The sequence below is a fragment of the Peromyscus leucopus genome, chromosome 8a (genome assembly GCF_004664715.2).
Source record: "Peromyscus leucopus breed LL Stock chromosome 8a, UCI_PerLeu_2.1, whole genome shotgun sequence".
Taxonomy (NCBI): Eukaryota; Metazoa; Chordata; class Mammalia; order Rodentia; family Cricetidae; genus Peromyscus; species Peromyscus leucopus.
The window spans coordinates 8,967,826-8,994,346 of NC_051085.1; the positions used below are offsets into that span (position 1 = coordinate 8,967,826).

General features: G+C 44.4%; 1 protein-coding gene across 3 annotated transcripts in view; it reads left to right on the forward strand.

The window, feature by feature from the left end:
• Positions 1-2,050: 2,050 nt before the first annotated feature.
• The window catches only part of Slc16a10 (solute carrier family 16 member 10), a 96,596-nt gene continuing 72,125 nt past the window's right edge, over positions 2,051-26,521 (forward strand). The window contains exon 1 of one of the 3 annotated variants that reach the window (XM_028861737.2): positions 2,051-2,555. In XM_028861737.2, coding sequence (XP_028717570.1) covers positions 2,210-2,555 — 346 coding nt within the window. In that variant the 5' untranslated portion in view covers positions 2,051-2,209. The remainder of the gene's footprint in view (positions 2,556-26,521) is intronic. The other 2 variants (XM_028861735.2, XM_028861736.2) reach the window with 2 other exon arrangements.

Consider the following 26,521-nt stretch of genomic DNA (forward strand, 5'->3'; position numbering starts at 1 on the left):
GGGGAGTAAACTGTTTGAAAGGATTAGATGGATTGGAGATGCGGCTTCGTTGGAGGAAGTGTGCCATTGGGGGTGGCTTTGAGGTTTCAGAAGCCAGTGCCAGGCCCAGACTCTCTTTCTGGACCTGCTGATCAGGATGTAGCTCTCACCTACTGCTCCAGCACCATGTTGTCCCTATGCTCCCTGCCATGATGATAATGGGCTAAGCCTTTTGAACTGTACACAAGCCCCCAATTAAATGCTTCTGTAAGAGTTGCCTTGGTCATGGTGTCTCTTCACAGCAACAGAACAGTGACTGAGACACCCACCCAAGATAGGCTTTTGGGGATATTGCATATACGAGCTATTGTACCATTTTAACTTTAATATCTAAAGCACCCCACATGTGGGCTATATTCCCAGATTCCTCATGAATACTCCACTTTTCTTGGTTCTCTCTCTCTCTCTCTCTCTCTCTCTCTCTCTCTCTCTCTCTCTCTCTTACTCTCTCTCTCTCTTCCTGGCTGGAATGCTCTTTGCTTGTCCTTGTCCATTGAAATCATGTGGCTAATCCAGAGCCCAGTTCAAACTTATTTTCTATAGATATTATTCTTTAGTGTTTTGAAGAACAGTTATGTTGTTGTTTTTTCTTTTTTCGCTCTTTTGGGGGGCCTGCCATCCAGCTCCCAAATAAATCACACATGGTGGCTTATTCTTAATTATGAATGTCCGGCCTTAGCTTGGCTTGGTTCCTGCAAGCTTTCACTAACTTTAAATTATCCCATCTACCTTTTGCCTCTGGACTTTTCCCGTTCTCTTCTGTAAATCTTACTGTTACTCCATGGCTTGCTGTGTAGCTGGGTGGCTCGCCCCTGGAGTCCTCCTCTTTCTCTGGCTACTTCTTTTTTTTTTTCTTCCTCCTCCCAGATTTCTCCTTCTATATCTTCTCTCTGTCTGCCAGCCCCGCCTATCCTTTCTTCTGCTTTGCTATTGGCTGTTTGGCTCTTTATTAGACCAGCAGGTGTTCTAGACAGGCACAGCAACACAGCTTCACAGAGTTAAACAAATGCAACATAAACAAAAGCAACACACGTTGAAAGAATATTCTACAACACAGTTAATGGTCCTATTCCACTTGTGATGCCCCTGTATTTTAACACCACTGAACCTCACTTTGTATTTCAGGACTACGTTTACTTACTAATTTAGGATCGAGAGAAGTGCATATGTGATTGTCACAGTTACTGTGTATCCCACCACATCGGTAGGTGCCTAAGTAACTAGCATATTTTGATTTTGTTTGGAGTGACGAATATAAATATCAGAGAAATTAAGAAGATATCTTGGCATGCCATGTTTCAGGGGGCCAGAGGAGCTGAATATAAGTGCCAGTTCTTTTTTTTTTTTTTTTTAAGTGTGAGAACAGCTTGTGTGGTTGAAAAGTATTGCTTTCTAGCTGCCTGTCAAAAATGTTTGTTAGCTGAAAAATTTAGACTCACAGTCTGTTTTCCAAAGTGAGCATCTTCCATGTGCCAAGTATTCAAAACAAACTGTGTTTTCACGAAGGAGAACGGAACTTAGCAATTAAACAAGGCGTCTGATTCTCGAATTGCCTTTTAACTAGGCATGCGGTATAAGGAATCTTCTGTATTATAATTAGCACAGAAAGGACAAGGAACATAAAAATCTAGTGAGTGTCAACTGTGACTCCGTTCCAGGGATGCTAAAGACCCAGGGCGGCCGATCGATGACCCTCGCAGCCCACACGTAGGAGGAGACGCTCCCCAGAACTTCTAAGGTTAATAATACTGAGAGGAGGTGACCTAAGCCTGGTGATAGACACCGGGTAGCTAATCTGACCTCCTCAAGCGCGCGCGCGCGCAGGCTCTGGACGAGGCGGGCTGGGCCACGGGGGCGGGGCCTCCGCTCTCCGCGGTCCAATCACCTGCGGGCTCAGGGGGCAGGCCCTCTGCTGGCCACGCCCCTAGCCGACGCGGGAGGGGCGCTTTTAAGAAGCGGCCGCAGGCGGCCCACTGTCAGGTGTGTGGGGCTGCCGTGTGCGCCGCTCGCCCCGCTCGCCGCTCGCCCGCCCGTCCGTCCGCCTGCCCGCGGCTCCAGCGCCCTCACCTCGGCCTCCCTCGTCCGTCCGCCCGGCTCTCGCAGCCTCCGCGGGTCACCCCGGACCTTGCACCCGCGAGCTCTCGGGCGCCCGACGGGGCCGCCTCCGGCCATGGTACCGTCCCAGGAGGATCCCGCGGCCGCCGCCGCCGCCGCCCGGGAGACGAGCGAGGCGCAGCCGCCGGGGCCCGCGCCCTCGGATGACGCTCCGCTGCCCGGCTCGGGACCCTCGGATGGCTCCGACGTGGCCGCAGAGAAGGTGGAGGTGGAGCTGTCGAGGTCAACGGGCGACGAGCCCCCCGTCCCCCCCGAGGGCGGCTGGGGCTGGCTGGTGATGCTGGCGGCCATGTGGTGCAACGGATCTGTGTTTGGCATCCAAAATGCCTACGGGGTGCTCTTCGTGTCCATGCAGGACACCTTCGGGGCCAAGGACAGTGACAACATGGCCTTCAAGACAGGTGGGGCGTTGCGGCGGGCCGAGGGGACAGGCGGGGTGGGAACACACACCGCGGGAAAGCTTGGTGCGTCCTCTGGTGCTGGGAGGGTATGAGCGGTGGGTCTGACCCGTCGTACTTGCAGCTTGGGGCTTCCGTGTGCCGGTCTTTGTACGGAATCTGCCAGGATCATGCGTTTGGAAGCAAGTTGCCGAGTTGTGCCAGCCCTAGGCTTCTTTCGGCAGAGTGGGCGCCAAGAATCCGCAGTACTTTCCTCTAAGTGTTGGAAAGCAAACGGAACGGTCCTGCACAAACAACATTGCACTGTCTTTCTTAAAGTCTGTGTGTGTGTGTGTGTGTGACCGACCTCCACGGTTATCCGCTTGCTGTGCTGCAGAACGATGTGTGTGTGTGTGTGTTTGGGTGGGTGCGGCGCAGCCAGGCGCGGGTGATTGGCAAGATGGAAAAGTGGATCCCAAGGTCACAGGGAGCCCCAAAAGGCAGCTCATCAAAAGTGGTAGTCTGATGTCTCTCTGCACTCTACTAAATATAGAAAGCATAGGAGGCAGCCACGTGGGAAGAGGAAGATAAGGGCTTGCACCTCCTGTTGTGTTGACATTTTTTTTTTCCACCTTGCGGAAATAAAATGCAAAACGTGCAGACTCCGCATTTTTATGAAGTGCTTTTGCCTGACTTCTTGATGGATTATGCAATACTCAAGTCTAGGCTCTTCTGCATACGATTTTTTTATTATTTCATCTCACACTGCAAGGCAGTTGCTGTCAGCTCTGTTTGGGTGAGAAAACTGAAAGTCAGTGAAAAGAAGTGTCTTGGTGAGGAACAGAATCAAGATAGAACTCGTCACCTGATTTCAAGACTGAATGATTCTCATTGCTAAATCAGGCTACCACTGCCTTTTGGGAAACTTCATAAGATCAATAATTTCTGTGTTTCTCTCTGCTCAGCCTGGCCTTGAACTCAAGATCCTCTTGCCTCAGTTGGGATTACAAGAACATTCTGCACCATACTGGGCAATAAATAGTCTTTTAAAACAACAATAGGTTCTCATTATGTAGTCCTGGCTGGCCTAGAACTTAACACATAGGCCAGGCTGTCCTCAGACTCACAGAGATCCACTTGCCTCTGCCTCCCAAGTGATGAGATTACAGGAATGTACTACCACAGCCTCACACGATAGTCTTTTTTTAACCTTTAGTTTCTGCTTTTAGAGTGCATATTGCTTAGATTTTTGTTGTGCACACAGAGAAAATAAACAGGATGGTCATTACAAATTGTAAGGGAAGGTGGTTGAAATCCTGCTCCCAGCTGAAATCCTTGTGAGCCCAAACTTCCACGTCTGAAAAGGGAGCCCAACCCATGGAGTTGCCGGAAGAAGAAGAAATAGGGTACATGGTGTACTTAGACACAGAAGTGTCAAGACTCGTGCAAAATAATCCGTGTTTGCTATTGCGTCTTCATATCTATCCTGCTGCAGTGTACAAGGGTTACCTTCCTTCAGTTAAAACTGAAGGATTTTAAAATTACCTTTCCTTTCCTTCTTTAGTGTTGGGTGGGAACGGGCTCTGGGCATGCTAGTCAAAGGCTGTGCTACTTCTCTAAATTTCACATGATTTTCATTACACGGATATATTGTACTCTATGCACTCTCCCCTTAAGAGACATTTAGATTGCTTTCAAACTTATAAAAATACTTTATAAAAAGCTCATGCACCGATGTATCACTGTGTGAATAATGATATATCATATTTAATGGGGAATTTCTGTTCCTTAAGTGGCTGTTGGAGTTGCTGTGTTGGGCAGGGTCAAAGACTTAGGTACAGTATGTTAAAATGTTCTTAGTTTTAACTGAAGGAAGGTAACCCTTGTACACTGCAGCAGGATGGACATGAAGACGCAATAGCAAACACGGATTATTTTGCACGAGTCTTGACACTTCTGTGTCTAAGTACACCATCTACCCTATTTCTTCTTCTTCCGGCAACTCCATGGGTTGGGCTCCCTTTTCAGACGTGGAAGTTTGGGCTCACAAGGATTTCAGCTGGGAGCAGGATTTCAACTTCATGTTTGTCGGATTTCCGGACCTAGGTTTTTAATCGCTGATCATACTGCACTGGTTAGATCACTCTGCACATCCGGTATTTTCATGTTCCTACAGTGCTTCTGGGGTTAAACATCTGAAAGGCTAGGGATTTAGCTCAGTTGGTGGAGTAGTACTCACACAGAGTACTACAACACTTTATAAAGACAGGCCTGGTGGCATATGCCTGGAGTCCCAGCACTCTGGAGGACAGGCAGGACGACCAGGAGTTCAAGGTCATATGACCTTCAGCTTCAAGCAAGTTTGAGGCCTCCATGGTTTACAAGAGACCCTGTCTTTAAAAAAAAAAATTCAACTAGTAAACAATGACTGCTGTTTATGTCTTGTCAAATGATTTTTGAAATGTAGAGACTTCCACAGGAAAAAAAACCTACTTTTTAAAGGGCATTCATGCAAAATTCTGATTAGAGTAGGGAAGCCCTGCCTGGCAGTGCCAAGAGGAGATTTTGTAGCTAGAGTTTTCCTGCGTTGCCCACAGTCAGGACAAATCTGTCATCCGCCAGTCCCACAGCCGCTCAGACCCAACCAAGTAAACACAGAGACTTATATTGCTTACAAACTGTATGGCCGTGGCAGGCTTCTTGCTAACTGTTCTTATAGCTTAAATTAATCCATTTTTTATAAATCTATACCTTGCCACGTGGCTGGTGGCTTACCGGCGTCTTCACATGCTGCTTGTCATGGTGGCGGCTGGCAGTGACTCCCTCAGCCTTCCGCTTCCCAGAATTCTCCTCTCTCCTTGTCTCTCCTATACTTCCTGCCTGGCCACTGGCCAATCAGTGTTTTATTTATACAGAAGGATATCCACAGCAAGATTTCCTTGGGGTTCTTCTCCCTAAGAGTATCTTGTTTGGTTTGTGTTTTTGAGAAAGGATCTCGCCACCTCTTCAAGACTATCTTAATTCTTTTTTGTTTGTTTTTTTCCCCTGAGACAGGGTTTCTCTGTGTAGTTTTGGGTGCCTGTCCTGGAACTTACTCAGTAGCCCAGGCTGGCCTCAAACTCACAGAGATCCCCCTGCTTCTGCCTCCCGGGTGCTGGGATTAAAGGTGTGTGTCCCCACGCCTGGCTCTTCATTCTTAATGTATAACCTAGCCAAAATTCTCATGAAAGGGTCTGATGAGATTTACTCCCACTAATTTATAAGTGAGTTTCACACCTGCTTGGTTGTGAAACCAAACACTCCCGCCCTCCGCCCTCCCCTTTGAGACAAGGTCTGTTATATAGTCTTGGCGGGCTAGAATCACTGTGTAGACTAGGCTGGCCTTGAACTCCACCCATATCTGTCTCCTAAGTGCTGGGATTAAAGGTGTGTGCCCCATGCTCACCCCGCACCCTCTTCTTACGTACAAATGCTTGCTGTTTTGGAGCTGGTGACACAGGAATTTTAAATCAATGCCAGCGCTTCTCGGAGTTTAGGGTCTGTTGAGATACAAAGGAGTACACCAGGGAAAGTGTCAGATTTCTCCCCTGAGACACACATACTAGAAAGATCCTCAGCCCTATTCTAAAAGACTGAAATTCTAAGTGGTGGGAACTGGGAAAGGCAACTGATAGCCTTTCTCTCTGGTTATAAACATCTCGGTGATATTGAGGTGTTGGAGTGGGGATGCTAGCTGAACTCCAAGTTGGGCAGTAAAATGCCTAAAGCATACAGCATGCTAAGACACACACCCCTTCCCGCTGTGATGCCCAGGTGCTGATGACAAGACAGTGTCCCACAGCGTGACATGTCGGAAGTGGTGTAGGTAGGACTAACAGAGCTTGAGTTGTCTTTTCCATGACAGTTTTACCCATTACATTCCATGGGTGGAAGGGAATCAGTCTGGAAAAGAAAGAAAATGGATACAATTAACTGGAGCATAGTTTTCTGCTAGAATCTACAACGTTGTTTTAACTGCTGGACCCTGAAAAACCATGGCACTGCTAAGTCTAGTGCTCTCTGTCTTCTCATTCAGTGCCATGGGCCAGTCTTTGGGACCAAACAAGGGTATTAACCTTATCTTCTGTTTTCTTCCTGGGGAAAGACGAATATTTTTTTCCCCCAAGGTTTATTTATTTATTATGTATACAGTGTTCTGTCTGCAGGCCAGAAGAGGGCACCAGATCTCATTCCAGACAGTTCTGAGCCACCATGTGGTTGCTGGGAATTGATCTCAGGACCTCTAGAAGAATAGCCAGTGCTCTTAAACTCTGAGCCATCTCTCCAGCCCCCCAAAGACAAATATTTTAATGGTGTGTTTGATTGCTTTTTAAAACTATCTATTAAAGACAGGTATGTTTTTAGAATTTGTATTTAGGTTAGCACTAATGCTAATCTTTTGAAGAAATTACTGTGTTTGAACCAAAGGCTTGGCTTCTTTCAGTAATTCTCCCAGTATGCTATTTTTTAAAAAAGTATTTTTGTGAATGTGTGTGTGTGTGCCTGAGTGTGCATGTGCATGTTTGTGTGAGGGTGTGTTCATACCATGTTATGTCTGTGGAGGTTGGAGGATGTGTGTGTGTGTGTGTGTGTGTGAATGAGTATGTGTGTGTACATTTGTGTGTGAGGGTGTGTTCATTTCATGGTATGTCTGTGGAGGTTGGATGACGTGTGCGTGCATGTGTGTGTGTGTGTGTGTGTGTGTGTGAATGAGTATGTGTGTGTACATTTGTGTGTGAGGGTGTGTTCATTTCATGGTATGTCTGTGGAGGTTGGATGACATGTGTGTGCATGTGTGCGTGTGTGTGCGCGTATGTCTACGTGTGTCTGGAGGTAGGAAGATGTGTGTATTGTGTGTATGTGTGTGTGAGTGTGCGTGCATTCATGTCTGGGCGTGTCTGGAGGTAGGAAGATGTGTGTATTGTGTGTATGTACGTGTGTGAGTGTGTGTGCATTCATGTCAAGGTGTGTCTGGAGGTTGGAGGACAACCCTGGGTGTTGGTTCTCACCATCAGCTTTTGCGTAGGTCTTAGGCTTGAGCAACAAGGGCTTTTGCCCACGGAGCCATTTCCCTAGCCTCCCAAACATGCTCTTCAGTGGCCTTTCTTGAGAGTGGAGGTCTGGGAAACACCACACATTATATTCTTCTCTCTGGGGTATTTAAAATGCAAGTCGACATTAAGTTATTTAAAAACATCTGTCAAAAAGATGTAGAAAGAGAGGCTGTTTGTCCACATCCTTTAATGTTACCGCCCCTTCCCTTGATGGAAAAGGCATATTCTTTAGACAGTTCTCCCACTGAGTAGGAACTGGGTAGCATGTAGAGGTGGAAGCGTGGTGCATCGTCTCATTACCCTCATTAGCCCCTGAGACTTCAAGCCAGTCAGCTGCCAACCCCGAGTTTTCACATTTAGCACTTAACAGAGATATTGGCTATAGAGTCTATACCTTCCCCTTCAGACTTCATTGAACTGGCAGCACCCAGAGAAAAGCACATTTATTTGGTTATAGTTTCATGTGATGTGGAAGTCTTCAGATTGCCACCCAAAGTTAACTGTCCACTTCACTCTTAGGATGGACGGAGCTTGGTCAACTGTGTACAGATACTAGTGAACAAAAAGGAGACCGTCAGTCTAGCGGCAGAAAGGGAAACCCACAAGGCTTGTCTGGCCAAAGTGTCCTCCCTTCTGCAATTGTAGTGTCAGGGTCCAAACATGGTAGGTCGGAGTTTCTCTGCAGAGAGCTCTTACACAGAACCTGCATAGCATGTCTGTGGGGTTACTAGAGGATTTTATTATTATTTTTTTTTTTTTGTTTTTCGAGACAGGGTTTCTCTGTAGCTTTGCGCCTTTCCTGGAACTTGCTTTGTAGACCAGGCTGGCCTCGAACTCACAGAGATCCGCCTGGCTCTGCCTTGAGTGCTGGGGTTAAAGGCGTGTGCCACCACCGCCTGGCTGAAGATTATTTTTTAGCTTTTGTGGCTGGCTTTGAAGAAAAGGGCTTTAATCGTTATTACCCACCTGGGGATGGGACGGTGAGGATTCAAGTTGTAATGGTTAGCCTTAGGGGAAAGTGAGTGAGAGAGACAGGAAGGCCAGAGAGGACCTGGGAGAAACTGCCTTTGAGCTTACCTTGGGCTAGTTTTTTAGGCCCCAGAACCACAAATATAGTTTGGTGTTACACCTTAATTACTGGGAATTTACACCGTCAAAGCCTTTGACTGAGGAAGTCAGAGTTAATCTTGCTGCTGTGACTTGCTTCATTGAGCTTCAAGAGGTTTGGCTGGTGAGGAAAGCTGCCCGTATAACCAGCCACCCGAGCTGCTGCTGTCTCAGTGCAGTAAGTAAGAGCTGCTTCGGTGAGCGGATTACAATAAAACAGCGGCCTGCTTCGGGTTCCTCTACATCTTTTGCTGTACTAGCAGTACCCAGTTCCTGCTTTCATTGGCGGTCGAAGAGCTAAGAAATACTTGTGGCAATACCTCATCTGAGCTACTAGCTCCTAAGTCAGTAGATAGAGCACAAAAGGGATTCATGACATTGGAAAATAAAGGGATGGCGCTGTACACCTGTAATCCTGGTGCGTGGGAGGTAGAGGCAGAAGGCAGGCAGGTAGGTTTACGGTCAGCCCAGCCTATGGAGTGAGACCCTTCCGTAAAAGAAAAAGAATATGGTATGGTCATAGTTATTTCATGTAATTTCCTTCCATTTTGACTGCCAAATCAACCCAAACCGAAAGCATATCTGACTGACTTTAGGAGAGGGTTTGAGATATCCTTTAGCATACATGGTGTCCTCTGCTGCTTCAGTACGGGAGGTGAAACCCCGGGCTGCACGCAGGCTGGGCAAAGGCTCTGCCGCCTCCGCCGCACTTCCGGCTCCGGCTCTGAGCTCTCCACGTGATTTGCTGTGTCTTTACGCTTGCCTCTGTTGAGCCCACGCTGCAGTCCCTTCAGGGTAAGCCCGTGGCTGCGGGCTTCACTTTCCCTGCCTACCCGGCTGTTTCACAAACCCGTGGCTCCAGTTACATTTCTAAAGTTTAGAAGACTATTTACAACTTCTGGATAGTTCCATTTGGGTACAAAGGCACATCATACTCCGCTACAGTGAATTTGCCTTTTAGCCAGCCCAGGAACCTTCCCCCATCACCAGAAACACCAGCGCTCTTGCAGTCAGACATGTCTTTCCCGAGTTCTCGTGGTGTCGAGTACCTTTGGTTCCTTAACTCAGACATACACGGTGTGATGGTGTTCCTCAGATCATGAGGGCTCTGGCATAACTGATGATTAATCCCTGATAGATATAGATAATGTTATGGCATAATTGGGAGGTGGTAAAAGGTGTCGGGTCCTATGGAGTAAGTAGGTCACTAGGAATATGTCCTTAGGGCGATCGGTTCCTGGTCCTCCCTCCTGCCTCTATCCCCCTTTCTCTGTTTCCTGGTCGCTGTGATGTGAGCTGCTCTGCTCCACCATACTCTCGACCATGGGTTAACACCTCTATAACCATGAGCCAAACCAACCCTCCTGTAAGTTCTTTTACTCAGGGATTTGGTCACGCACGGTGACGGAAAAATCTAACTAATACATCCAGACTTCATGCATTTACCCCTTCCATTGTATCTGCATCCTTCCTCCTCTCTAAATTATTCCCCTTTCTCCTTCAGCCCCATGCCTTGATCCCTTTGGACCTCTATTGCCAGAATGGCATTATGGATTGTATAAGTGTGCCTGCTTAAATGCCATCCGTGGCACACTTTGCCTGCAGGCAAACACCAGACTCCTGAGTCCCGAGGTCTGCAAGTTGTGGCCCTTGCCTGACCCTCGGCCCTTGCCTGCCTGCCTCCCTCCCTCTCTTTCTTGTTGATATTTTTGAGGAAGGGTCCCCTGTGTGCCCTGTCTGGCTTAGAACTCACTGTAGAGCTGGCTGGTCTCAAATGCACAGAGGCCCACCTGCCTCTGCCCCCATGCCTGGCTCACCCCTCTGTTCTTGTTCTCTGTGTTCCAGCCAAGCTGGAAGCCCTGTGCATACCCCGATTCATCACATTCCCTTTGTTTCTGTCCCCTTAGGTGTCCTGCTCCTAGTGGGGTGGGAAGTCCTTGGAGGATGCCAGTGACATGGTTTTTTTTTTTTTTTTCTCAAGACAGGGTTTCTCTGTGTAGCTTTGCGCCTTTTCCTGGAACTCACTTGGTAGTCCAGGCTGGCCTTGAACTCACAGAGATCTGCCTGACTCTGCCTCCCAAGTGCTGGGATTAAAGGCGTGCGCCACCACCGCCCGGCTGGTTTGTTCATTCTTTATGCACAACCCTGGAACTCTGTGCTACTGTGGTTACATTTTAAGTACCTGGGATGGTGAGGGCTACTGTATTTTGGAGATTTGAGGCTAAATTCAAGTGAATTATGAATTAAGCTTGAAGTAGAAGACAGAGTTCAGAAGCCAGTTTCAACTTATTCTAAGTTAACTAGCAATCTGTAAAAGGAATTAAATTAATTAATAATTTGTTTTTAAAAAAGGCCTTGTGTTCTGCCTCTGACTCCTGAGTGGCAGGATTACAGCCATGTATCACCATGCTTAGAGTATGAAAGGCATTTTAAAGGTAGTCCAAATTTATTTAAGTGATAATTTGTATGGTCCTTTGCCATAAAGATAAGGTGTTCGTGTGTTACCTTATTTTCCATTTTCACTTATTTTGTGACGGGATCTTGTGGTGTTGCCCAGGCTGATCTCATGACCAAATGATCCTTCTGCCTCAGTTTCTTTCCTATCTAAGCCGTTCACACGTGTTAGCATGCCTGGATTATTTTCTTGGAATAGACTTCTCCTGTGTCAATAGATAAGGGAACTGCAGCTGGCAGAGGTTTGGGTTGGGCAGCATGACAACAGTGTTCACATCTGCTAAGTTGGACTTAAGAATATCTCTTTCACTAGGGGCATTTTTTTGTACTTACATAGTCCCCCCCACAAAGTAAAACACCCTGCCCTTTTCAATACTGTTTTCTACACATTTACTTGTATTTTTATCAAAATCCTCAATAGTGTTTTCTGCTTAAACATCAGAAGCCCTGTGAAGTCATTTTTGGAAGAGAATTCCACTTCGAGTCATGATAACTCACCCCCCCCAAAGCAAAACAAAACAAAAAACCTGACCTCATATTCAAATTAAACAAATCTCAACAAAAACAAACTAAGCCCCAAACAACTGGAAAAGTCAGCTCGCCAAAGCTCCAGGCACCTGCCTAGCCTGGTACCACCCACGCAGGAACTCTGGGTGTTTTATTTGGCAAAGAGTCATAATGGGCAACTCCAGTACACACACCTGAGAACTGTGCAGACCTACCACACAGAAGGAACGGCCTGTCAGAGCCTGCAGTGATGGAAAAGGGAGCCCCAGACTCTGGCTGAATGTGCATGGTCACACAGTGTCTTCACTAACAGCGAACGGCATTTCTCCCTTGCATGGAGAAACCAGAGCTAAGGAACCGAAGGCAGTGATTATCTTATTCCCAAGTCAAAAGTCTTTTTCATTTCACTGTTTTTTTTTTTTTTTTTTTTTTTTTTTAATCACAGGCATATTTGTGAGCTACAGATTTAAAATAATGTGTGTGGACCAAAGCCATGTTTCCATCCAACCTCCTTACTCCTTTTAGTAAACACAAACATCTCATGCTCACCTTCAAAGAGAGTTTACCTTCATCGCAAGTGAGCATCTCTAGGACTCAGAAGTCGAAGCGTGCCTTTGCATTATTCACCAGGCAAAGTTTTAGTTGTTATGGAAACACTCAGGGTTCTCCTTTCATTTCTCTGTAATTACAAAGTTTTAAGATTGAATATACTTTTTGTGCCCCTCTGCAATTTTGATTGAGAATCATAAAGTGGAGTTCAACATTAATGGACAGGGTTGGGAATGCAGCTCAGTAACATCCTATAGCATTTGTCTAGCGTGTGGGAGGTCCTGGCACTCTGGATTCCACCTCCAGCACTGCAGCAGCAACAGCAAATTAGTAAAAACTGTCAAGGTATGCCTTAGATAGTTAAGTTGAAGCAAAAGAAAATTAGCCGAGTTAATGTAAAAAGTCATGGAAATGAATCAGGCCTGACGGTTTACACCATTAATCCCAGCACCCAGGAGACAGAAGCAGGCTAGTTTGAATTTGAGGCTAGCCTGTCTATATAGGAAGTTCGGGTTAGCCTGATCTACATAGCAAATTCAGGGCTACATCATGAGGCTCTGCCTCTTTCCCATTCTGAAAAGTTCCAGGAAATGTTCTAATGTCATCACATTTCAGCTAGTACCTCCCTTTCCTCCCACCCTCAAGAAAATTACTTCAGTAATGTTCTTCAACAGTTCAGAAAGCTGAAATTTATTTCTGTTATAGACGTAGATTGGATTTAAACTCCAATTCTGTTGTAGCTTATAAAATCAGAAAACCAGGGCCTGGAGTGATGGCTCAGAGGTTAAGAGCACTTGTTTCTGGCAGAGGATCAGAGCTGCTTTCCTGGTACTTACATGACTGTTCACAACCATCCAATCTCCAGTCCCGGGGAAGATCCTCTCCCTCTCTGGCCTCTGCAGGTACTACATGCACACGGTGCACAGACATACGTACAGGCAAGATACCCCTACAACTTAAAATAATCCCAGCACTCCAGGGCTTGGGGCAGAAGAGGTGCTACAAGTTCGAGGCCTACCTGGTCTGAATAGTAAATCCTGGGCCAGCCAGGGTTATGTGGTACGACTTTGAAAAGAAAAAAAAGAAAACAAAATAAGAAAAGAAAAAAAGAAAACAAAAACAGAAAACCCCAGGCCGGGCGGTGGCGGCACACACCTTTAATCCCAGCACTTGGGAGGCAGAGGCAGGCAGATTTCTGAGTTCAAGGCCATCCTGGTCTACAGAGTTAGTTCTAGCCAAGACTACACAAAGAAACCCTGTCAGAAAGAAAAGAAAACCACTCATTAATACTGAGTTCTCTGACTAGATAAGTATTAATGCCTCGCTGAGTCAGTCCGGTGGCTTTTCTCCTCATTGTGTGGAGTGTGCTTCCAGCTCCCATCTCCGCCACTGAGCTGTCTGCCTTCAGCCCCAGGCAATGGTTTTTAATAGTAAAAACCTTTTCATCTGCTGTATTATTGTGATTTAGTTTTGGCTTTTTTTTAAACTTCCTGTGGGATTTCTAATGACAGACATGGAAGGCGTCACGCTCGTCAGTGATTGTGTAAACAAGGATGGCCCACAGAGTTAATTGTTTTTGTACGAGTGGTGTAGGAAGTTGCTGTTGTCCTCCGGGCCCTGTGGTTGTGACTGACAGTAAACTGGCTCTAAGGGACCGCTGTGTCGTAGGACTGCATAAATGATAAATCCACGGAACTTTAATAAGACATTGAAGTGCTATGTTTTGTCTCTTTCTAGAGGATCGTTCTTGTGCAATAGGTTGGCATTGGTAAAGGGACTAATTTGATGGATTTAGTTAGTTTTATATGTTTTGTTTTTTGTTTGTTTGTTTTTTGAGACAGAGTCTTTCTATTTAGTCCTTGCTGTCTTGGAACTCTCTGTAGACCAGGCTGTCCTGGAACTCACAGAGTTCCATCTGTCTCTGCCTCCTGAAAGCTGGGATTAATGGAGTTGGCTGCCATGCCCAGCTCTTTTTTTTTTTTTAAACCAGAATTTCATGTAGCCCAGGCTGGCCTCAAACTCTGTGTAGCTGTGAGTGCTGGGAACTGAACCCAGGTCCTCTGCAAGAACAGTAAGTTCTTAATCACCGAGCTATCTTTCCAGCACCAGCCATTTGTAGAAAATTTGAGTTTAGAATTTGAAAATTGTAGGTGATAAATTCTACATTTAGGCATTTGGCTGGTTAAGCATTTGGCTGGTTAAGCTTCAGGCTTTCCAGCAGCAGTTCAGCTGAGAGCCATCAGGATGAGGACACAGAGGCTTCCAGTCTGAGGAAACAGGACCAGCTGAGGAATTGGCAAGGTGAGATAGCTGTGGCTTGTCCTGTCTCTCTGATCTACCAGCATGGACCCCAATAACTTGCCTCAGGTTTGATTTTATTAATAAGAACTTTTAAGATTCATGCTACAATCAAACTTGGGGGCATACATACAACGAATAATAAAGTGTGAAATGAATGCTGTGAAGATTTTCTGTTCTAGGAAGAACGTTCATGGTTCCGAGAGACAGACATTTATCAGACTGTGATTGCTCCAAACCACAGAGGAGGCAAAAAAAAAAAAAAAAAAAAAAAAGCCGCAGGAAACCATGACTATGTCTAACAGTGACTTTGAAATCTTCAAAAAGATGACAGGATCCTACATTGATGATTCCACATGGACTATGATAAAGCCATTAAGCCGATTAACACCATGGAAAAATCGACTTTGGACTACAAACTGATCAGAACAATTTCGAGAGGACTAGTTGAGAAGATCCAGCCTGACAGACTACTCAAACAAGGACTTGAAACAAGCCCTGAACTTTCCTTTTATGCAGAGACTGGACAAATGATACAGGACTTGACAATTAACCCAAAACTTTTCTTTTCAAGATTCCCTAAAGATATCTTCACCCCTAGAAAGCAAAAAGAAAAAGAGAATATAGATATGAGATAGATCATCGAATCTACTCTGAGAAAAAAAAGATAAAGAAATAATAGGATAAATAGGTAGATCATTGAATCTACACTGAAGAAAAAGGGAAGATATAAAAATGACAAAAGGTAGACTACTGAATCTATTATGAAAAGAAAAAAAAGAATATGGATATGATAAGATAAAAAGGGAGATTATGGAATCTACTTTTAAAAAGGAACTACTTGTTTTAATAAGATAAGTAATGAAAATTTTTTGGTCTGAGTTTTTCAGATGTTACTGGACTGGACATTGTTAATATATATAATGGAGTTTTTATCTGAATCTGTCAAATGTTAATGGACTAGACATCATTAATGTAATTTTTGGCTGTATATATTGTATATGCTTATTGGATAGTTTTTCTTGTATTAGTTATAAGCTTTTTTAATTTTAGACAAAAAGAGAGGAGATGTGGGGGTATTGTGTTCCCCAAAATATTGTGTACTCTAATAAATTTATCTGGGGTCAGAGAACAGACAGCCACTAGATACAAAGGCTAGAAAATGGTGGCACTCACACCTTTAATCCTAGCATTCCAGAGATAGAAATCCCTCTGGATCTCTGTGAGTTCAAGGCCACATTGGAAATAGCCAAGCATGGTGACATGCCTTTAATCCCAGAAAGCCAGCCTTTAATCCCAGGGAGTGGTGGTAGAAAATAGAAAGCTATATAAGGCGTGAGGACCAGAAACTAGAGGCATTTGGCTGGTTAAGCATTTGGCTGGTTAAGCTTCAGGCTTTCCAGCAGCAGTTCAGCTGAGAGCCATCAGGATGAGGACACAGAGGCTTCCAGTCTGAGGAAACAGGACCAGCTGAGGAATTGGCAAGGTGAGATAGCTGTGGCTTGTCCTGTCTCTCTGATCTACCAGCATGGACCCCAATAACTTGCCTCAGGTTTGATTTTATTAATAAGAACTTTGAAGATTTCTGCTACAACCCTGCCTCGAAAAACCAAAAAAAAAAAAAAAGAAACATAGTAATATTTCTCTTAAGGAAGGTCATTAATATACAAATGCTGTAGTGAAGGGATTGATGTGCTACAAAAGTGAAACGTGGAGTGTTAAGAATGTTCTTCTAAGGAAGGCCGAGTTTATAGCTCAGTTGATTGAGTTCCTGGTCTTTGCAAGGTCCAGGGTTTAAATCGCAGCACCACAAAAGCAGAAGAAAAAGAGAAAAGGATGTACTTATGAAGTTTACTAGAAATATTTCCCAAAGCAAATATGTAATACTAGATAAATACTTATTTCTTAGCAGATGAATCACAAAGGCATCTAGGAGCACAGATGCAATATTTCCTACGGTCTTTCATCCCTCCTAATCCTTATGACCCAACACTGAACTGTTGCTGCCCTAATTTATCAGCTCACTTACTTGTGCTATTTTTTATTTTACTTGACAGCCCTCTGCCAATCTAATCTTGTATCATTTATTGCTCAGCTGTAAATTCATCTCTTGAAGTTCAAAAAAAAAAAAAAAAAAAAAAAAAAAAAAATTCTACATTTAGTTCCCTTGTGGGTTTCCTTGCTTCCTTCCTTCCCTCCTTCCCTCCTTCCCTCCCTCCTTTCTCTCTCTCTCTCTCTCTCTCTCTCTCTCTCTCTGTCTCTCTCTCTCTCTCTCTCTCATGTGTGATCCCCCCACTTTGGTGCTGGGGTCCAAGCCTACTGCCCATGTTTACTAGACTTTACCTTAGCTTTGAGCTAAATCCCCAATCCCAGAATTATAGATTTAAAAAGGAGGACATATTTACAAGAAAGAAACTGTTGGTTTATATGAGTATTTACTTTCTTTTTTATTGTTGATGAGCACGTTTCACTTAGGTAGCTATTTCTCTGTCCCAAGGTTACCTACTTAACAGTTTCATTCAGTGTGGCGTCCCCAGTGGTCTCCTCTAGGTTACTAAACCAGGCCCCTGGGGTTGTTTGAGTTGCAGGCAATGTTGAACAGCGTCCTTGTTCTCTTTCCTCCGCTCTGTCTGCCTGGACGCATTGACCAAGGTCTTCCTTGGAGTTGAGAGTAGGGAGGAAAGTTAACTATCTGGAGACTTGGTCCTGACGTCTATGGTTCTTCCAGAAGACGTCTTGTCCTTGAGAAGCTCAAGTCTGCAAGAGCCGCTGTGTCTCAGCTTCCCCTGGACCCAGGCTGATCCTGTGGAAAATATCTTCAATCAGTTAGTTGTGTCGCGTGCGTCTTGAATGATTTTTTGCTCTTACCGATTTGAAAGAGCAGAGGAATGAATTTGTTGAGCCGATGCTGTGTCCTGGCGCCGTGCAGAACAGAAGTAAATGTGATGGATTCCAGGCTTTGGAGAAGTGACGAGAGGAAGGAGAGCAACTATGCTGCTCGTGCTAAGAACAAAGCAAGGCACAGATTTTCTGGGCCAACTAGAGAAGGCTTCGTGAAGGTGTCACTTTGAGTGGCTAAAGATTTGTGGGCCATGAATGTAGCTTTTGAGTTAGGCTGTAAGGATCGGTAGACTTTCTTCAACAGAGTTAACAGATGAGGACTCAGAGGCCAGCCTAGTTTAGATGTTCCATCAGGCCTGGGAGCCTCTGGATTTCTTTTCTCTCTTTTTTCTTCCTTCCTTTCTTCCCTCTTCCTTTTTTTTTTTTTTTTTTTGGACAGGGTCTCCCTATGTAGACTGTCTTGGAACTTGCTATGTAGATCAGACTAGCTTCAAACTCAGAAAGATCTGCCTTTCTGCCTCCAGAGTGCTGGGGTAAAAGTTATGTACCATCATGCCCGGCTAGGATATATGACTTTAAACTTGACCACACAGGGGGTTATTAACTTTGTATCTTTGGCTTTGGTTGGGCTACAAAGCAGGACACATAGTGGAGTCATAAAACCGAAGCTGGTAAGAGAAAACGTTATAGCTGGAGCGTGAAGATTGGAATGCCAAGGTAAGAAGTTTGAGTATGGATGATAGACGGACATTGAGAGATAGCAAGGGCTTTTCTAGAGTTTCTGAAGTTCTTTGAGAAGATGACTGGAGGCCAGTGAGATGGCTCAGCCACTAACACTGACAATCTGAGTCTGATCCAGGCGACCTCACACGGTGGAAGGAGAGGACCAACTACCGCAAGCTACACACACACCATGCACAAGCACATGCACAAAGACACACTTTTAGAAAGATGGCTTGGGTTTCAGAAGAAGGAAATTGGAGGGGCCCTAAGTTTACCACATCCATGACTGAAGGAAAAATGGTTGAGATTTTAGGGAAGCAGTGGAAATGGGAAAAGTAGAATAGTTACTCGGCATTTCTTAGAGCAGACTGAGGGGAGTCTGGGAAATCATGTGTGGAGTGTGATGAAGAGTTAGAGAAGTGTAGGGTTATTGAGATGACTCACCAGCTAAGAGCGCTTGCCGTGTAAGCCGACGGCCTGAGCTATATCCCCAGGACCTGCATAAAGAGCGGGTGCGGTGGCTCCATGTGTAATCCTAGCACTTCTGTGGCCAAGATAAACGGAGACAGAACTGTCCAGAAGCCTGTGGGCCAGCTAGTCTTGAAGGGACAGCATGGCTGAAACAACAAGAAAAACCATGCTGCAACAGGGTAGGAGGAAATGAACCTCTGACCTCTGCATGTGTGCTCTGGTGCACATATGCCTGCGCGTGCGCGCGTGCACGCACACACACATGCACACACACACACACACACACACACGCACACACACACGCGCGCACACACACACACACACACACACCGCGCGCACACACACACACGCGCACACACACACACATGCACACACACACACAGCTAAAGTTTTAATACATTGTGTGCATGTGGGAAATAATCAAAGAATAAGAATATTATGCACAAAACAAACAAACAAACACTTAACTTAGCCAACTAGAGTGTTAGGCTGGGGATTTAGCTTACTGATAGAATACTTGCTAACACGAGTGAGCCTTGGTATTCAATTTCTGGTACCACAAACAAAAGACCACTTTCTTCCTGCTCCAAACCAGCTCAAACCTAAAACCAAACCAGCTGGGAGTTTAGAACATAGTTTGGTGGTCTCTAGATTAGACAGTGGACATAGTCTGTTGAAAAGGTATAGTGCTATAAAATCTAAGATTTCTGTGTATGTGAATTTTTTTTGAGATTTTATTTTTAAGTGTGTGTGTGTGTGTGTGTGTGTGTGTGTGTGTGTGTGTGTGTGTGTATCTGTGTGTGGATATATGGATGTGAGTGCAGGTCACCTTGGAGGTCAAAAGCATGTGATCCTCTTGGAGCTGGAGTTATGGGAAGTTGTGAGACCCCCAACATGAGTACTGGGGACTCAGCTCAGGTCCTCTGAAATAGTAGTACTTGCTGTTAGCCACTGACCCATTTCTCCAGCTCCATATGTATATGTCTTTACAAAAAATTAGCCAGGCATGGTGGTGTATACCTGTAATCCCAGTAGCTGTGAAGCAGATGCAGTTTGATGTCTATGAGTTCAGGGCCAGCTTGATCTACATAGTTTAAGCTATATAGTGAGAGCCTTTTTCAAAAACATTTTTTAAGAGAATTGTAAATGTTATGTATAGAACTGTGGCTGAGTAATTTTTGAACAGGATCCCACGATTATTCTGTATTGAGATCCCTAGATCAAGTCAGCAGGACTAGGAGCACCGGGGGAATGAGGAGGAGCAGTTGCCAGGGAAAGGCTGCCTTGGATTTCTTTTCTTTTCTTTTCCTTTTTTTTTTGGAGACAAGGTTTATCTATGTAATAGCCCTGAATGTCCTAGAACTTGCTTTATAGATCAGGCTAGACTTGAACTCACAGAGCTCTGCCCGCCTCTGCCTCCCTCTTCTGTGCCACCATGCCTGGCACTGGCTTGAATTTTTTGCCATGTGGAATACTATTAAAGGGCAGAGGGATTTAAGGAGGAAATGTCACAGATAGTTGTAAATGAGGCTGGGCATGGTGCTTAAGGCCCTAATCCTAAAACCCTGAGGCTGAGGCGGGGGATTGTAAGGAAGAGGATCATAAATTTGCAGTATCTTAAAACTACAACAGCAACCTGAGGTGGCTGGAAATGTAACTTTCGAGCTGGAGAGTAAAGCTGAGGCCCGCAGCAGAGCTTTGGGACGAGTGCATGTCTTCCAGGGAGCACCTCATAACAGAGATCAAAGATTCTATTTTAGGTAGACCTGGGAGTGCTCTTGTCTTAAAAACAAAAACAAAAACCAAAGCCCAAAACCAAAACCCAACCAACCAAAACAACCCCCAAACAAACAAGCAAAAAAACCGAAATATCAAACGCAATTTGCTTCTGCACATGCAAGACACCGAAATTTGACCTGGAGAAGGGGTAATTTTGTGGCACTCATTGGCTGGGAATGGAGCAGTCCTAACTGAGATAATAACGGGTTGCTTGGCTACGTTCAAGTCAGTTTTGCCTTCGTTTCCTGTCAGACAGTGAACGGGGAGGCAAAGCAGATACAGACTCAGCTCTTAGGGATGCTCGAAGAGATGCCCACCACTTCTGTTACCGAGCACGCTGGCCTGGCACCTGCCCCTGGGTGGAGTGTGTTGACGCGTGTTGTGTTGCAATCTCGTGGACTCGGGTCCCGGGCTGCTCTCTTGCGGCTGCAGCTGAACTGAAGGTGCTGGAGGTGCGGTGACCCTGGAGGAAGAGCCAGTCAAAGCAGGGGGTGGATGGAAGGGAACTGGAAGTTGTGCAACCTGGGCATTTGCCTTTTTTTTTTTAAATTAAATTTATTCTCTTTGTGTCTATGTGTGGGTGTGCACATGCCACCTTGTGCACGTGGAGGGCAGAGGACAACCTGTGGGAGTTGGGTCTCTCCTTCTACTCTGAGGGTTCCAGGGACCAAACCATTACCCACAAAGCTGTCTCACTATTTACCCTGTCCCCATTTTGTAATTATCTTTCCATATGATTTCCCATCAGTCACTAAGTCCGTATGAAGGCAAATATTGGCATATGGCAGGATTTATGTTCCTCTGCTCTTAATCTTTCTGGGAGGAACTAAGATGTGGTTTTCTGAATAGCAAATATAAAGTCTAGTGCTTATGGAAGTGGGGATAGGGAGGAACAGGTTAGAGCAGCCTTCCTCTGGAGAGCTGGAGAGACAGAAGGGCTGTGGCCTTCCTTTTTTTGCAGAGAGATAGCCAAGGCCAGCAGCTAAGACAAGCAGCATTGAGCTTTTAGTGTTAGTTGTTATGTGAATGCTATCATAATTAGTTCGTTATGTGGTGGATTTTATTTTTTTTTAACATCTTGAGTGGGAAACAAATACTGAGCTATTTAAAATGCAGACTAATTTTGGAAAAAAAATCTGGTAAAAAGTAATCTTTAATCAAATTAGTATGTCCTTTTCCTCTTAATTCGTCATGATGGCTTTGGGTGTCTGGTGGCAACAGAGAATGGATAATGGAAAAATGTCAAAGCGATGTAATCCCCATTATTTATGGTCACTTAAGAGGATAAATTAATCATTGGCCACTAATCCTGGATACTTACTCCACTGACCTGGAAGTATTTCTCCTTTTTTTTTTTTTGGAAAGCAAGTCAGTGAGCCAGTAGGGCTGTCAGAATTGGTCAGCTTTCCCAAGTCTAACAGTAAGTGACTAGAGACCATTTCCCCTTAAGCGTCCCTTCCTGCTTCATAACATGGCCATTCCTTTACTCTGGAAACTGTGGAGTGTGAGGAGGGCATTAATAGGCGAGCTTGTGGGCTTAGCCCGAGTTCAGAGACTTACCTCTAGTTGAGGGCTAACAAAACTGCTCCCAAGGTGCAGGCCGCACACCTTACTTTTGTTTTAGACACAGCATCTCACTCTGTGGCTTTTACTGAGCCGGAACTCAGTGTGTAATCCAGGTAGGGCTCAAATTCTTGTTAATCATCCTGCCTTAGCTTCCCAAGTGCTGAGATTATAAGCCTCTGCCACCCTGCCCAGATCCATGCTTGCATTTTTTGATGGATAGAATTAGGCATGACTGGGCATGGTGGCCCATATGTAATCCCAGGAGGAAGCAGAGTCTACAAGATTATAAATTCCATTCCATACCAGACTGGACTACTTACTGAGTCTAGCCAGCCTGGATCACAGTGAGACACAATCAAGAAAGGAAGGAAGGAAAGAAGGAAGAAAGGAAAAAAGAAATAAATTAGGAAAGTTAATAATATTATGAAATTGATTTAGCTATAGATTAAAAGTTTTATGGCAGTAATTCTGCTTATTTGTACATTACTTTTGGGAGTCACTTTTGTTTAAATACTATGTTTATTTATACCAGGGCCAGAGTGGGAATAAAGGAAAGAATACCATTCAGTTATAAAGGAATTGAGGACAAAGTCCTTGTCTCAGTCTTCCCCTGGGGCACAGCACCCCAAAAGAAGATCAGCATCCTTTAGGATGTGAGGTCTTCATTCAAGGGGATCCTACAAACTCTCATTTTAAAACTACTTAAAAATACATTTATTCATTTCATGTTGTGTATGAGTGTTTTGCCTGCATGCACGTCTGTGTACCACATGTGTGCTTGGTGCCCGTGAAAGTCAGAAGAAGGAACCAGACCCCAGGGACTGGAGTTACAGATGGTTGTTCGCCATGATATGGATGCTGGAGATTGAAGCCAGGTCCTCTGCAATGGCAAATGTTGAGACATCTCTCCAGCCCCTTAAAACCCTTGGTATTGGAGAGTACATAAAATTGCCTTGCAAGTAGAATTACAGACACACTCCCACAATCACAATCAAAATACCATTTTGATAATAATTTATCTGCCTATGTGTGCTTTGATAAGTATTCAGGAATTTAGAGGGGGCTAGAGACATGGTTCAGCAGATCGAGCATGTACTGCTCACGCAGAGGACCAGAGCTTGGCCACCTACTTCAAGTGGCTCACAGCTGCCTATAACTCTATCTCCAGAGGATCAAACATCCTTTTCTGGACTTTAAGGGTACCTACCTGCATCCACACATGCTCATATCCACACACACAGACACACAGACACAGACACACGCACAGACACACATAATTAAAGATAAATCCTAACAAAATTTCCCAGGATTTAGTTATTGTATCCTGATACTAGGAAACTGTATCATGAGAAATCTATTTATGGAATGAATCCACCTTGCAACAAAAACATAAATTAAGATTTAGAAAAGGAATGTAGATAAAATCTGAACTAAGACTCATTTTAGAAGGCTTAGCTTAATGAGCCGGGAGTGTTGGTGCACGCCTTTAATCCCAGCACTCGGGAGGCAGAGCCAGGCGGATCTCTGTGAGTTCGAGGCCAGCCTGGGCTACCAAGTGAGCTCCAGGAAAGGCGCAAAGCTACACAGAGAAACCCTGTCTCGAAAAAACAAAAAACAAAACAAAACAAAACAAAAAGGCTTAGCTTAAGTTTTAAAGGCCAGCTTTATTGAGGGATGATTTATGTTAAATCAGCCACTGATTTTGAAGTGTTCAGTTTGAGTTCTGGGAGGTATGGTTTTGTATCATAATCATAGAGCCACCTCTATTTTTTCAGAATGTCCCCTGTCTTCCTCTGCAGTCTTCTTCCCTTGTCCCTGACTCACAGTGGAAACCACTGTGTTTCTTGTCACTATAATGTCTGTCTTTTCGGAAGGTCTATGCCTAGATGAGTGTATCATCCAGTGCGTGTTCCTTTGTGTTTGATTTTTCACTCAACGTGATGCTCTTGAGAGTCTTCCGAGTTTTGTGGGTATTAGCAGGTCATATTTATTTATTACTGAGTACCGTTACATTGTATGCCCACATATATTGCCTACACATGAACATTTTGATTGTTTCTAGTTCTTGCCTCTCATGAATAGTGCAATACAGACATGGATCTTCAAGTCTTTGAGTGGATGTTTTTGTTTTATTCTGTATTTATCAATATTTTAAATGTCACAAGAGGATAGTACTGTATTTTAAAAATCTATTAAACATAATCGTGGGCACTGGGGATATAGCTTGGTGGTAGAATGCTTGCCTAGCGTGTGCAGGGCCCTGACTGCATTCAGTCTGGCAAACAAAAAAGAATTATGACTGAATAAGGAGGTAAAAAAATTGGCCATTGAAGAACTCTGGAAAGACTTTAAAAGGTTTTTTTTTGGTAGGATTGGGTGAATAGTGGTGCTACCACTCAAGAGTTAACTATGGCTAAGATTTCAAATCTTTAATTAAAAAGTTTTCCCTGTTTGAGAATTTAATACATGCAGATAATGTTCTGATCAAATCCATCCTTATTTCCTCTCCTCAAATTCCTTCTTCTCCTGTCACTTTTTCCTCCCAGCTTCACACGTTCACAGCTGAGTAAGACCGTTTGTGACTTTTTTCCCTGGAAGTTTGGGTAGAATTTTTCAGCACTATGAAAATAGCCAGGAAGGATGCGAGTTTCATTCTGAACCACTTTGATTTCTCCATGATCCGACTCAGTAGGTGGTGTCTGCAGCAACAGGGTCTTATCACCAAGCTCTGGAAGATAAGAACAGCGGTGTCTTACTTTCCCATTGTAGTGATAAGACACCAGGACCATGGAAACTTGTAAATGAAAGCATTTAATTGGGCTTGCAGTGTAAGAGTTCATGATGATAGAGTGAAGGCGTGGTGGCAGGAACAAGCTGAGAGCTCACATCTTGATCTGCAAGCAGGAAAAGAGAGACACACCAGGAATGGCATGAGTCTTTTGAACTTCAAAGCCCATCCCACAGTAACACAACTCCTTCAACAAGGTCACACCTCCCAATCCTTCCCAAACAGGTCCACCAACTGGGGACCAAGTAGTCAAGCATGTGAGCCCATGAGAACCATTCTTACTCAAGCCTCCTTGGTTGGCAATAGCTTGTAATGTTTGGGGTGGTCAATGGGATCCCACTGACCAACAACAGAGAGCTAAACCCATTCCTAGCCACAGGCTTTTTATTTGACAGCCTATGTCTGGGAGAGAGGCACTGTTTCTCGTGTTCTAGGGTAACTCTCCCCTTTTTTTCCATATGTGTATTTATATATTTTAGGAAGCTACAGCAGTAGGTTTCCATATGGCATTTTCAAAGGTCTTAGTGTTTATCTTTTTCCATGCTCACTGCTCTACCCTACCCTCCTATTCCCAACCCCATTAGCTCTTTCTGTTCCATTATTCCTCTGCCCCTCCATGCCTTCTGTGTTTTGGCCCTCTTCCCTTGAAATACACTCCATGGCTCCTTACTGGATCCTCAGTTTCACATAAACATGTAAAGAGTCAAAGATAAAATTTAAAGTTTTATTTATTTATTTATTTAATTTATTTATTTATTATGTGTGTATGCATACTCAAGTGTACACACATGTCTGTGTGAGCTCACACATATGTCATGATGCATGTGAGGAGGCCAGAGAACAACTTTCAGGAGTCAGTTCTTTCCAGTAGATGGATCCAGGCATTGGATTCAGGTTGTCAGTCTTGGTAGCCTTTACCCACTGAGCTTTCTCACTGGCCCCAGAGTTCATATTTTTATTTTTATTTTTTATTTTGAGACAGGGTCTCTCTACATAGCCCTGACTGTGTAGGCCAGACTGGCTTGAGCTCACAGAGATCTACCTGTGCTTGTCTCCTGAGTGCTGGGATTAGAGATTTGTGCCACCACACCTGGCATAGATTTTATATTTTCTAACAGACCTAAGATCTGGAGTTCGTAATACAGGTCTATAATCCCAGCTACTTGGGAAGTTGAGGCAGGAGGATTGAAAGTTCAAGGCTACATAGCAAGACTCTGTCTAAAAATAACAGAAAACAAACAAAAGAATTCATAGGTACAAAGAGAAGGAACATACAGAGAGGACGAAAGTGAAGTTATCAGGAGGGTAACTAACAGAATAAGGTTTGTTAGGCTAGTGGACTAAGGCTTGAGATTAGGGAGTCTAGAATACATCTGAGTATTTATAAGAGGGACTTGGAGCAGGAGAAAGACCTTGAGCAAATGTATGTAGGTTTCCTGAGGACCAGGATGCTGATAGGTGGAGGTCTTTAAATTTGGTTGAATTATTTAGTATTTTGCTGTTTAGTTTCTTGAGTTCTTTGTATATTTTGGAGATCAGCCCTCTGTCAGATGTGGGGTTTGTGAAGATCTTTTCCCATTCTGTAGGCTGTTTTGTCTTATTTACTGTGTCCTTGCCTTACAGAAGCTTCTCAGTTTCAGGAGGTTCCATTTATTAATTGTCAATCTCAGTGTCTATATTACTGGTGTTATATTTAGGAAGTGGTCACCTGTGCCAATGCATTCTAGGCTACTTCCTACTTTCTTCTCTATCAGGTTCAGTGTAGCTGAAGTTATATTGAGGACTTTGATCCACTTGGATTTGAGTTTTGTGCA